Genomic DNA, 12,158 nt, shown 5'->3' with positions numbered 1-12,158 from the left:
ACGACTAGCCCTCGGCCCTCTTCTCTTTGACACTCACCCCCAGGTGATTGCATGATTTCACATAGCATCTATATGAAGATGACTCTCAAAAACCTATCTCCACCCCCAGTCTCCCCTGAACTCCAGACCTGTACCTCCACCTGCCTACTGTATATCTCCTCCTGGGTGCAGGATGGGCATCTACAAAGATACTGAAATGGATCTAATTTTAGTCTCGGCATCTCTTTAGGTGATAGAGGCTATGTTCCTAAGTGAAGAATGAAGTAGTGGCAGTTCCATCAGATACTCAGAGCCAGAGACAGTCCTAAGCAAACAGCTGGAAAAGAAATCCGGCAAGAAATTCCGAGCAATAGGAATTTTCTCTGAAGATTACTTGGAAGTGCCCCATGAGAAAAACCATAGCTTCAAACCCCTGCCAAGCCCACAGAATGCCCTACACTAAACTAGATCGTCATAAAATTAATAGGTAAGAACTTTCCTGCCCACCCATTACTTCTCTTTCCTCCCTCCCACTGTGGACTCTGCAGATATCAGAAATCACAGTGGCAAGAAAGAGGGGTAAGGAATAGGGCAGTAAGAAGGGAAAGAGAGAAGACATCTACCTCCCTCTTCTTTCTTGCAGCTCCGGCTTCAGCAGCCCCAAACGGGGGGAGGGAGACCTTAAATGAAGATTGAAGCATTGGTCATTATGTTATACGAGACTGGCCATGTTAGTTACTGAACAGACTGTCTTCATAACCAGAGGCTTTTTACTGTCTGAGAATGCCCAGGGCAGGGGAAGAACCAACCCCAACAGAACAGGTTTAAATGGACAGTGAGGGGAAGAGCTCAGTTGCTCTAAAATCACACCCTACAAATCCTCCTTCGGTATTGTAATGATTGCAATGGAATCAGCCCCAAACACGATTACTCCTCACTTCTGTACTTCTCTCCCTGCAAACCTGCTTTCCCCCTAGACCTCCCTAAGGGGTCAGTGACTACGACGACAATCCACCCAGGCCCCTCTGCACTGATTTCTCGCTTTCACCCACTTCCACAACTACAGACAAGCTCTGCCAGCTCCCCTCCACCCACACTGGAGCCTGGAGTCCTCGCTGTCACGTGGCCTGGAACCCTCACTGCCTGACGGCCCTGCCTCGGCTCCAGCATCCACAGTTGTTCATGCAGCAGCCATGTTCTTCTTTGTACAGTGCTGACTAGATGTTATTTCCCCTGCTCCAAACCTCCGCACCGCTTCCCCTCACACTTTGAATTTTATTCTAACTCCCTGTCCCGGCCTGTAACCCCCACCTGCCTGGCTCCTGCCTCTGCTCCAGCCTCACCTCCCGCCCTCTCTCAGCACTCACTGTCTTCAGCCTCCCCACTTTTTCTTGCTGTTTCCTGAACACACCAGCTTCACTCCCATCTCAGGCTTTTGCCTGGGCCCATCCATCTGCGCAGCACTCTTCCCCCAGATCTCTCCACGCCTCACTCCCTGGGTTCCTCAGGCTGCTGCACAAACGTCATCTCAGAGGAGAAGCCTCCTCAGACTTCTCCACCTAAAACAGTCCTCTTCGTTCATCCCCCACCCCTCTACCTGCTTTGTTTTCCTTATTACTAACTCACGTGATGTTATGTGTTTATTTGGTTGACTATTGTCTATTTCCCCACCAAAATGTAAGCTCCAGGAAATAGGAGCCGTCTGTTTTGTTTCCCACTGTGTCTCCAGCCCCTCAAACACTGCCTGGCTCAGAGTTGGCGCTTGTTAAAATTTTGAGGAAGCAAGCAAGCACATGAGAGGATACCAAAACATGGCAGTAAAAGGAGCTCAAACACACAAAAGAAAAGGTTAGTAAATTTTCATGAATGAGTAAAAAAGTAGCGCCCCTGTCCTTTAGGGATAGGAGTGGGGAACTGGAGAGACAGTCAGAAAGGAAGATGGCAAGATTGAAGGATACTCAGAAGACAGGCCATTCACGTGGGGAGGAAGGCCATGACTTCTCGCATACACTCCTAAGAAGCTGACTCTGGACAGGAGAACTGGAGGGAGAAGCTCCACCTAGACCCAGAAATGGTAGGTTGGGCTAGCTCAGTCAAATGGCCACTAAGTTTAACTATCATTACCTTAGGATGTGAAATCTATGCTCTGTAAACACCTATAAATAGACAGATAGACAGATAGATAGATATGTAAATATAGATGTGTATATCTATACATATGTAAATATATATGTTAAATATATATCTATCTATAGAGATTTTTTTTTTGAGATGGGAGTTTTGCTCTTGTTGCCTGAGCTGGAGTGCAATGGCATGATCTCAGCTCACCGCAATCTCAACCGATTCTCCTACCTCAGCCTCCTGAGTAGCTGGGATTACAGGCGCCCTCCACCACGCCCAGCTAACTTTGTATTTTTAGTAGAGACAGGGTTTCTTGATATTGGTCAGGCTGGTCTCGAACTCCCAACCTCAGGTGATCTGCCCACCTCGGCCTCCCAAAGTGCTGGGATTGCAGGCGTGAGCCACCACACATGGCCCAACACCTAGTATTTCTATAAACTTTACATTTTAAATGTTAGGGCTTTTTTCTTCATTTATTGCACATTCTGGGAGAGGAAGGAGTCATGCACCATATAAAATTGTGCTCTTCCATGTTCACTCACACAGAATCAAGAATCCAGGTTCTAAATGTCTTTAAGTTCAAAATTGAGATCAGGGTCAGAAGAGGTTGACAGCTGCTGCTAGGGGCTGGGGGCTGCAGGGACAACAGCAGATGACAGGCATGGAGCTGACCGTGGAAGGCCCCCATCTGGGACCTGAAGATCCTTCTTGGAGATCACATAGGGGACTAATAGCAGAGCCTCAGAGCAGACAGGGGCTGGCACTAGGAGTTGGAGGGACGATCACATCTGCACAGAGGACCTGAAAAGGCATTGTCCTTTTATCTGTATCCCAGAATCCTGTGTAGGGCCCCTCTGTAAGGACAGGGCCAGGGTTGCTCCCTGGCCTTCAGTTGGCCTCATAAGGAGTCCAGAATGAGCCCTGAAAGTTTGTCAACTGGAGATATCGGCGCCAGCTCTTCTTTATGCCCCTCTGCTTGAGACACTAGGCAATTCCTCTCAATAATTCATGATTCTTCTCAACTCTTCAAATGCAAGAAATTCCCATTCTTTTAGGAAACTCTGGATCTCCTGGTTACTCCAGGTTTTAATTAACTGGTCTGGTTCCTCAGTTTCATTTTCCTCCTTTACTTCCAAGCATTTCTAGTAATTTCAGTCTGAAGTCTCACTTTCTCCCTTATTCATGAGTTTTCTCCTGGGATCCTTTTCACCAGTCACAGGGCCTACTCCAGGGTCCACAGAGAACAAGCCCTCACTCGGCCCTAATGCAATCCAGGAGTCACGAGGTGCCGAGTGAGAAAGCACGGGTGCTCCTCTCTGCTGCCAGCAATCTCTCAATATGGGGGCTTTCACTTCCCAAATTTTACTACTTTAATTTAGTATTGGTCCTTTTGAAAATTTTCTACCTATCTTGACTGCCTTAAGGTTAACAAAATGTGGGCCCTGGCTTGGCTATGCTAAGTGGTAGACGGTAGAGACAGGGTAGAGATGGCAGAATGAGAGAGGGGCTAGGGAAATCCTGGACAGCGTGGCCCACCCACCGGGGTGGCTCCACCAGGGAGCCAGGTGGCTCTCTCCATTCCCTCTGAATAAAGGGCACCTGCCCCTCAGCTGCTTCTAACCTATTCTCCACTGCCTCCTCTCTTCCTGGGAGCCTGCCATACAAAGAAAGTTCCCAGGTGCTCAGATTTTGGTATCAGTGGTTGCCGCCTTATGTATGATGAAATGGGACAGCCCCAGCTCTTACCCATTCTGGTCTTCCTCCTGTTCTGCCTCCTTCCTGGCTGAGGCTCAAGGAAGAAAAATACCCTTCAGAGGTGGCCTCTTTGGCACTTGGATTCTTTCCGTCTCGATAACACGGCTGTTCTCCTCCTAGAAAGGATGACCCTTTGTTTCTGCATGAAGGAACCAGAAAGGAAGGGATTCTCTTAACTCTCAACTGTAGCACTTAATATTTTTATTTAAATTTGAAGGTGATGAGTTCTATGTGAATGTATGTATTTTTGTGAAAATAAATGTATTTACATGTTTTTTTGTGTGAAAATAAATCCAAATAAATAGTATTGCCTTGCTCTAGTCACTGTTTCATCTGTAATCTCTGTGCTGCTTCATCAGACAGCTTTGGGTCCTTTGGAGTGAAGGATCCCTCACAGAGCTGTCCAGTTTGCCCTCCCTGAGAAGGTCTAACTCTGCCAAAGACAAATGTGCCTTCTCCACCCCTGCTGCCAGAATTGGGATGCTTCCCTTTTCATGGAAGAGAATCCAGTCTTCCTCCTCCTTCTAGAGTGAGCCTAGACTTAAGCCTCTAGTCTAAAATATAGGACCCCACTACTCCAGCAACGCAATATCCTCCTTCACATGTGGGTCTCGCTCTGCTAGAAGATGTATTTGAGAACAAAATCTCTCCTTTTATATCATTTATCAAAATTAAATAGAATTAAGATGCCGTTTATCCTAAAGTCTTACCCAAACAGGTCTATTTGAGACTCTGGCAATTAGTGATTGCAGAGGAACTTACTGCTTTGGAACCTAATATGCAAGACTGATTCTCAATTCTATCTTTTCAATCAATCATTGTATCTGTTAAGGCCTTCAGCTACCAAGCAAATAGGGCTTAGTTTGGACACTTCCTTTTTCCCCTCAATTGTGGCTCCTATTCAAAAGACAACCCAGCAAATGGTTAAACCACACCTCAAGGACAGTAAGCCCATGTTGGCCAGTGCCCTCCCCAGCTGTCATCTGTTTCTCCTTTACATCACTGAGGTCCTCGGGAGATAATCAGTCATTCTCTCTGCTGGTCATACCAGCATCTCTAAAAGCCCTCCAGCTTCTGCCACACTGTATTTATTCAACAAATTCTGAGCCTCTTCAGGAAAAGAAACTACTGCAGCTTACTTTGGGCACTTTTTAGGAACAGAGAATTGTAAGCTCATCTCCTAGAAAGTCACATAAGCTCACTTTTCTTCCACCTGGCTAGGTTTTTTGTTTTTTTTTTTATTGTTATCAACAATTTTAATAAGGTATAATTTATATGACATTAAATTCACCCATTTTAAGTGTACAAGTCAATGGTTTTTAGTATATTTACAGAGTTGTGCAACCACCACTACAATCTTATTTTAGAACATTTTCATCAACCCCAAGGCTCCATGCTCATTAAGTCACTCTCCACTCCCATCCCCAGACCTAAGCAACTACTATCTGCCTTCTGTCTTTACAGATTTGCCTTTTCTGAACATTTTGTATTTTAAAACATACTATATGTGGCCTTTTGTTATTGGCTTCCTTCACTGAGTACAGTGGTTTTGAAGTTTGTCTATGCTGCAGCATGTATCACTATTCCATTGTATGGATATACCACATCTTGTTTATCCATTCATCAGCTGATAGACGTTTGGGTTGTTTCCACTTTTTTGGCTCTTGTGAATAATGCTGCTACGAACACCCACATCCTAGCCTCTGTGTGGATATATGTTTTCATTACTCCTGAGTAGAAACCTAGGAGCGGAATTGCTGGGTCACATAATAATTTAATGTTTAACATCTTGAGAAACTGCCAAGCTGCCTTCCAAAGTTGCTGCACCATTTTACATTCCCTCCAGCAATATCTGAGGGACAGCATGACTTTTAACCAGATAGTTACAAGTTATGTAATTATGCAGAGAAATCTCTTAATTCTATAACCAGTTAGCTGAGATGATTCCTCACATTATATACATAGTATTTGATAGTATGTACCACTTCTCTGATTATAACATCTTTCACTCTGGGTAAGATATTGTAACAGCTACTACCCACCCAAACCAGTCCCAAACTCCATTTATACTACTCCAATTCAATTTTAAATCTCCTAACCTTTTAGCTTTAGTACAAGTTGTTAACAATTTTTTTTCCATTTCTGTGTGTGTTATTTCTGTATTAGCTACTTGTTTTTGTTGTTGTTGTTTTTTGTTTGTTTGTTTTTGAGACAGAGTCTTGCTCTGTCGCCCAAGCTGGAGTGCAGTGGTACAATCTTGGCTCACTGCAACTTCTGCCTCCCGGGTTCAAACAATTCTCCTGCCTCAGCCTCCCAAGTAGCTGGGATTATAGGTGCCCACCACCATGCCTGGCTAATTTTTGTATTTTTAGTAGAGACAGGGTTTCACCATGTTGGCCAGGCTGGTCTCAAACTCCTAACCTCAGGTGATCCACCCACCTCGGCCTTCCAAATTGCTAGGATTACAGGCATGAGCCACCGCACCCAGCCTACTTGTTCTTTAAGACCAGAAAAGCCTGGGAAGTGTTGCCACCTCACCAGACACAGTGGTGGGATATGCCCGGTGTCCTCCCACAATGGAGCCTGGTGTGTGCCTCAGCACTGTCTCAACAACATGAAAGGATGGCAGGGGATGACAGCATAGTCTAGCATCTTAGCAAAAGAAAAGAAAAGCTATGGAAGAACAGACTTACTTGTAAATAACTGTTTTTTCTTCTTCCTGGGATTCCAAAAGATAAGGAGCTCTTGCCAAGGGTTTCAAATCAAAACTACAGTCGTTAAAATTCACTTTCACCTTTAACCTTAAACAAGATAACAAGTTTGAGAAGGTTTTTTGTTCTTTTTTAATATTGTTTTTTGAGACACGTTCTCTATTGCTCAGGCTGCAGTGCAGTGGTGCAATCAAAGCTCACTGCAGCCTCAACCTCCTGGGCTCAAGGGATCCCTCCCACTTCAGCCACCCTCCAAAGTAGCTAGAACTACAGGCATGCACCACCACGCCAAAGGATTTTTTATTTTTTTTAGAGATGGGGTCTCAACATGTTGCCCAGGCTGGTCTCAAACTCCTGGCCTCACGTGATCCTCCTGCCTCGGCCTCCCAAAGTGCTGAGACTACAGGTATGAGCCTCCACGCCTGGCTGTATAAGAATGTTTTGAAAACAATACTAGCTTACATTTATGTAGGAAGTATTATTATACACTGACTACTAAATATAGAGACAAAAACATCATTACTCCAAACTGGTATATATTCTTGGATGAAATTAGTTGTTTTAGAGTTTCTGAAACCATGATGGAGATTGATTTACTATTCACTGAGAACCAAGGATCAGTTAAGCAAAGTTTAAAGTACTCCCTATCCACTAAGAGTTGAAAATCTGTAGTAAAAATAAGCCACAGAAATTGTGTCATTTATAAGCATTATGTAAAATGTTTTTCCCTAGAGAGAATCCAAACATTCCACTTCCCAGTCCTTTGCCATGCGGTGGCAGAGAGGTACCTTAGAGTCCTCCAATCTTGCACCCACGGAAGGGTTGACTGGAACGGTGATATTGGCCCTGAACAGAACATACATTTTGCTAGCACAGAGCAGGCATAGAATGTAGTATAGCAATGTGTGAAACGCTTCAAGAAGAAAAGGAAGCAATCACCAAGATAAGAAAGCAATAAGAGCCTATCGGGAAGGAACAAGTATATCGGGGGAAAAAAAGGAAATTTAAGAAATTAAAATCTTAATATCCAACACAGTGAAGAAAGAATTAGCAAGCTGGAAAATATATACAAAGAAATTGCCTAGGAAAATGGAAAATATAAAGGACATATTAAAAGATATTAAGATAATAAGAAGGCCTAATATATATCTAATCTAAGCCCAGAAGCAGAATGCAAAGAATTAAGTAAAAGCAATATTTAAAATAATTGCTGTATATTTTCCTGAACTGATGATAAACATGAATACAGAGATCCAGGAAGCACAACATATACCAGTAGGTTAAATAAAAAGAAATCCAGCTGGGTGCAGTGGCTCACGCTTGCAATCCCAGCACTTTGGGAGGCTGAGATGGATAAACCCCTTGAATCCAGGAGTTCGAGACCAGCCTGGTCAACATGGTGAAACCTCATCTCTACTAAAAACACAAAATTAGCCGGGTGTGGTGGTGCATGCCTGTAGTCCCACCTACTTGGGGAGCTGAGGACAGGGGATCGCTTGAGCCCAGGAGGTCAAGGCTGCAGTGAGCCAAGATTGCACCACTGTGTTCCAGTCTGGGTGACAAAATGAGACCCTATCTCAAGAAAAAAGAAAAAGAAACCCATACCCAGACACCAGCAGTGAGAATGCAGGACACCTAAAGAGAAGATCTTAACAGCAGCCACAGAAAAAGGACAAAAAAATCAGAATGACAGCAGACTTCTCAAAAACAATAGAAGCCAAAACACAAGAGAACTATGTCTTTAAAACATCAAGCGAAATAAATGTCAACCTAGAATCGTGTGCTTGGCAAATTATCTTCAAAGGTAAACAAACATTGAATTGTAAAGGCCAAACTTTAGAACAAAGGAAAATGATCCCAGAAATTTGGTATAAAATGGAAAGAGGGGCTGGGCGCAGTGGCTCACGCCTGTAATCCCAGCACTTTGGGAGGCTGAGGCAGGTGGATCACCTGAGGTCAGGAGTTCAAGACTAGCCTGACCAACACGGAGAAACCCCGTCTCTACTAAAAATACAAAATTAGCCAGGTATAGTGGCGCCTGCCTGTAATCCCAGCTACTCGGGAGGCTGAGGCAGGAGAATCGCTTGAACCCAGGAGGCGGAGGTTGCGGTGAGTCGAGATCGCACCATTGCTCTCCAGCCTGGGCAAAAAGAGTGAAACTCCGTCTCAAAAAAAAAAAAAATGGAAAGAGGGACGGGATGCATATGGATTCCTTTCTCTTTGTAGCTATCTCCCATATCTATATCTGCTACAGAACTGTACCGAATCCCTATTGGTAACTTCAGATGGGATGTTTCCTCATGGATGTACCCAAACTAGAGGTCATTTATTAAATTAATAAAATTATAAAACAAAGCATTGAGTGATTCAAATCCCAAGAAACTGTTGTTCCTCCTTTTCTATTTTTATCCAAGTTTCTACCTTTGTCTCCTTTCTATTAGGCTAGGTTAAATGACCCTTCTTTGCGTGTCCATAATAATATGTGCATATAACATTGTAATAGAATGATCTGCTTAAATATCTATCTTCTCTATTAGATTGTGAATGCTTTAAAGACAATTACAACTCAATACATGATTCTTTGATGGAATGAATTAATGTAATGTTATAGGATGAATTGCATGCACCCAAAAAAATATCTTCAAATCCTAATCCCTGGCATCTGTGAATTTGACCTTATTTGGAAATAGGGTCTTTGCAGATGTTATCAGGTTAAAATGAGGTAATACTGAATTAGGGTGGTGGACCCTAACCCACTGACAGGTGTCCTTATCAGAAGACGGGAATTTGGACACAGACACAGAGAGAAGACCATGTGAAGATGGAGGCAGAGACTGCAGAAATAAGGCTATAACTGAAGCGTTTCACTTCTGTTTCACTCCTCTTGCCACAATCGTGACTGAGGCTCTTATTACCAAAAACGTGGATTCTTATTTTTATAAACCGAGGAACACCAAGGATTGCTGCAACCATCACTAGCTAGGAAAGAGACAAGGAGCCTTCAGAAAGAGTGGCCCTGCCAGTACCTTGATGTTAGCCTTCCAGCCTCCAGGACTGTGGAGAATAGATTCCTGTCATTCCAAGTGCTCAGTTTGCAGTGTTTTGTTACGGCAAGCCCAGGAAACTAATACATACGACAACAATTCTCAAAACTTTGAGCTCCTCTCTGACTCTTAGTTCTCCCTGGACCTCCAAATGTAGTCACCAAAATCTAGAATTCCCTTGTGTCATCCTATCGATCTCTGTTTCACTCCTCTTGTCACAATCGTGACTGAGGCTCTTATTACCAAAAATGTGGATTCTTATTTTTTAAAAAAACTCTTCAGTGACCTCCAACCTCCAGTCCTATACTATATCCAAACTGTCACATACCTCACACGTCAGATTAAAGTTTCTAAATGCACCATCTCCAGCATCTCACCCCCCTCCTCATCTATCCTCACTGACTCCCCATTCCCTACATGATAAACTCCCAACTCTTCAGCAGTATTGAATGTTCTTTGCAAAATGGCTACAACCTAGATTCACAGACTTAATCAGTGACTGGTCATCCATTCATTCATTACACAGACAAGTAAACAGGTGCAAACTGTGTGATCGATGAAAAAGTACACGGTGGGACAAAAGAGAGACTAATCTGTACAGCCTAGTGTAAGGAAGTGGTTTGGAACAACTTCAGAGAGAAAGTTTTAAAGTGGCATTTTAACAGAGTCTTGGAAACAATGTCTTCCAAAAAAAAAAAAAAAAAGACGGTTCAGAGAGAAAGCATGTGTGAAGAATAGCATTTATTCAGGTACTTTGTGGAAAACCTGGTATTGTTGGAGTATAGAGTAGAAGGGAGGGAAAAATCAGCCCAGTCTTGTATGTCATACCAAAGAGATAACATTTTAACTGAAGGACACAGGAATCACTAAAGAGATTAAGTCAGGCAGTAACATGACATGCCACATTTCACCCTGGTAGCACCATGTAACATAAGGGAAAGCATGGCACTGTGTTTTAAAATGTAGGCTGTGGAGTCAGAGACCTTAGTTTAGTTTCTGAATCTACTGCCTTATGGCTATAAATAAGTGGTTTTCAATCTGGTATGTGTTGGAATCATCTGAGGATCTCGAAAAAAGACTGATGTCTAGATCCCACCCTCAGAGATTCTGACTTCATTTGTCTAGGGCATGGCTTGGATATTGAAAATTTGTTTTTGTTTTTTTGAGACGGAGTCTCACTCTGTTGCCCAGGCTAGAGTGCAGTGGTGTGATCTCGGCTCACTGCAACTTCCGCCTCCAGGTTCAAGCAATTCTCCTGCCCCAGACACCTGAGCAGCTGGGATTACAGGCATGCACCACCACGCCTGGCTATTTTTTGTATTTTTAGTAGAGACCAGGTATTCACCATGTTTGCCAAGCTGGTCTCAAACTCCTGACCTCAGGTGACCCAACCGCCTCAGCCTCCCAGAGTGCTGGGATTACAGACGTGAGCCACCACGCCCGGCCGGATTTTTTTTTTTTTAATTTTCCATGATATTCTGATATAAAGCCAAAGCTGAAAAATCCTGCTATAAAACTGACAAGGTCCTTAAGTCATCTGTGTAACAGTACCTACCAAATAAAGTTTCTATGAACATGAAACAAAATTAGCACGTTAAGAAGTGTACAACTCATTCTATTCATCAGCACTTTAAACTGTTCTCCAAGATAGACCATATAATAGGCCACAAAACAAGTGTCAGAAAATTTAAGAAAATCAAAATTATATCAAGTACTCTCTCTGACCACAGTGGAATAAAATTGGAAATCAACTCCAAAAGGAACCCTCAAAACCATGCAAATACATGGAAATTAAATAACCTGATCCTGAGCAATCATTGGGTCAACAATGAAATCAAGATGGAAATTTAAAAAGTCTTTGAGCTGAAGGATAATAGTGACACAACCTATCATAACCTCTGGGGTGCAGCAAAAGTCGTGCTAAAAGGAAAGCCTACATCACAAAGTCTGAAAGAGCACAAACAGTCTAAGGCCACACCTTACAGAACCTGAGAAACAAGAACCATCCAAACCCAAACCCAGCAGAAGAGAAATAACGAGATCAGAGCAGAACTAAATGAAACTGAAACAAACAAACAAACAAAAAAACACAAAAGATAAATGAAACAAAAAGCTGGGGGAAAAAAAGGAATGTGTAACAGTGTCTGGTACATAGGAGCTCAGTAAATAATAAATGTTATAGATTGGATATGATCATGGGAATTTGGTTTACGGGAATGTTTAGGAAGGGGCAAATTATTATTATTTTTTGTTGTTGTTTTTTGAGGCGGTGTCTCGCTCTGTCGCCCAAGCTGGAGTGCAGTGGCGTGATCTCTGCTCACTGCAAGCTCCGCCTCCCGTGTTCACGCCATTCTCCTGCCTCAGCCTCCCAAGTAGCTGGGACTACAGGCGCCCACCCCACGCCCGGCTAATTTTTTGTATTTTTAATAGAGACGGGGTTTCACCGTGTTAGCCAGGATGGTCTCGATCTCCTGACCTCATGATCCACCCGCCTTGGCCTCCCAAAGTGCTGGGATTACAGGCTTGAGCCACTGCGCCCGGCCATTAT

The 12,158-nt window shown here is 43.4% G+C and overlaps 1 protein-coding gene across 1 annotated transcript in view; it reads right to left on the bottom strand.

Annotated features, from left to right (window-relative positions):
- FAM228B (family with sequence similarity 228 member B) overlaps window positions 1-12,158 on the bottom strand; it is a 50,160-nt gene that overhangs the window by 1,349 nt on the left and 36,653 nt on the right. Inside the window, 4 exon segments of the mRNA XM_007971305.3 lie at window positions 603-659; window positions 3,847-3,878; window positions 3,880-3,994; window positions 6,549-6,656. Of these exon segments, the coding sequence (XP_007969496.3) occupies window positions 603-659; window positions 3,847-3,878; window positions 3,880-3,994; window positions 6,549-6,656 (312 nt within the window).

This window comes from Chlorocebus sabaeus, chromosome 14 (genome assembly GCF_047675955.1).
Source record: "Chlorocebus sabaeus isolate Y175 chromosome 14, mChlSab1.0.hap1, whole genome shotgun sequence".
Classification (NCBI taxonomy): Eukaryota; Metazoa; Chordata; class Mammalia; order Primates; family Cercopithecidae; genus Chlorocebus; species Chlorocebus sabaeus.
The sequence above is the reverse complement of the archived record's forward strand: the minus strand, read 5'-3'. Positions and strand labels throughout refer to the sequence as shown.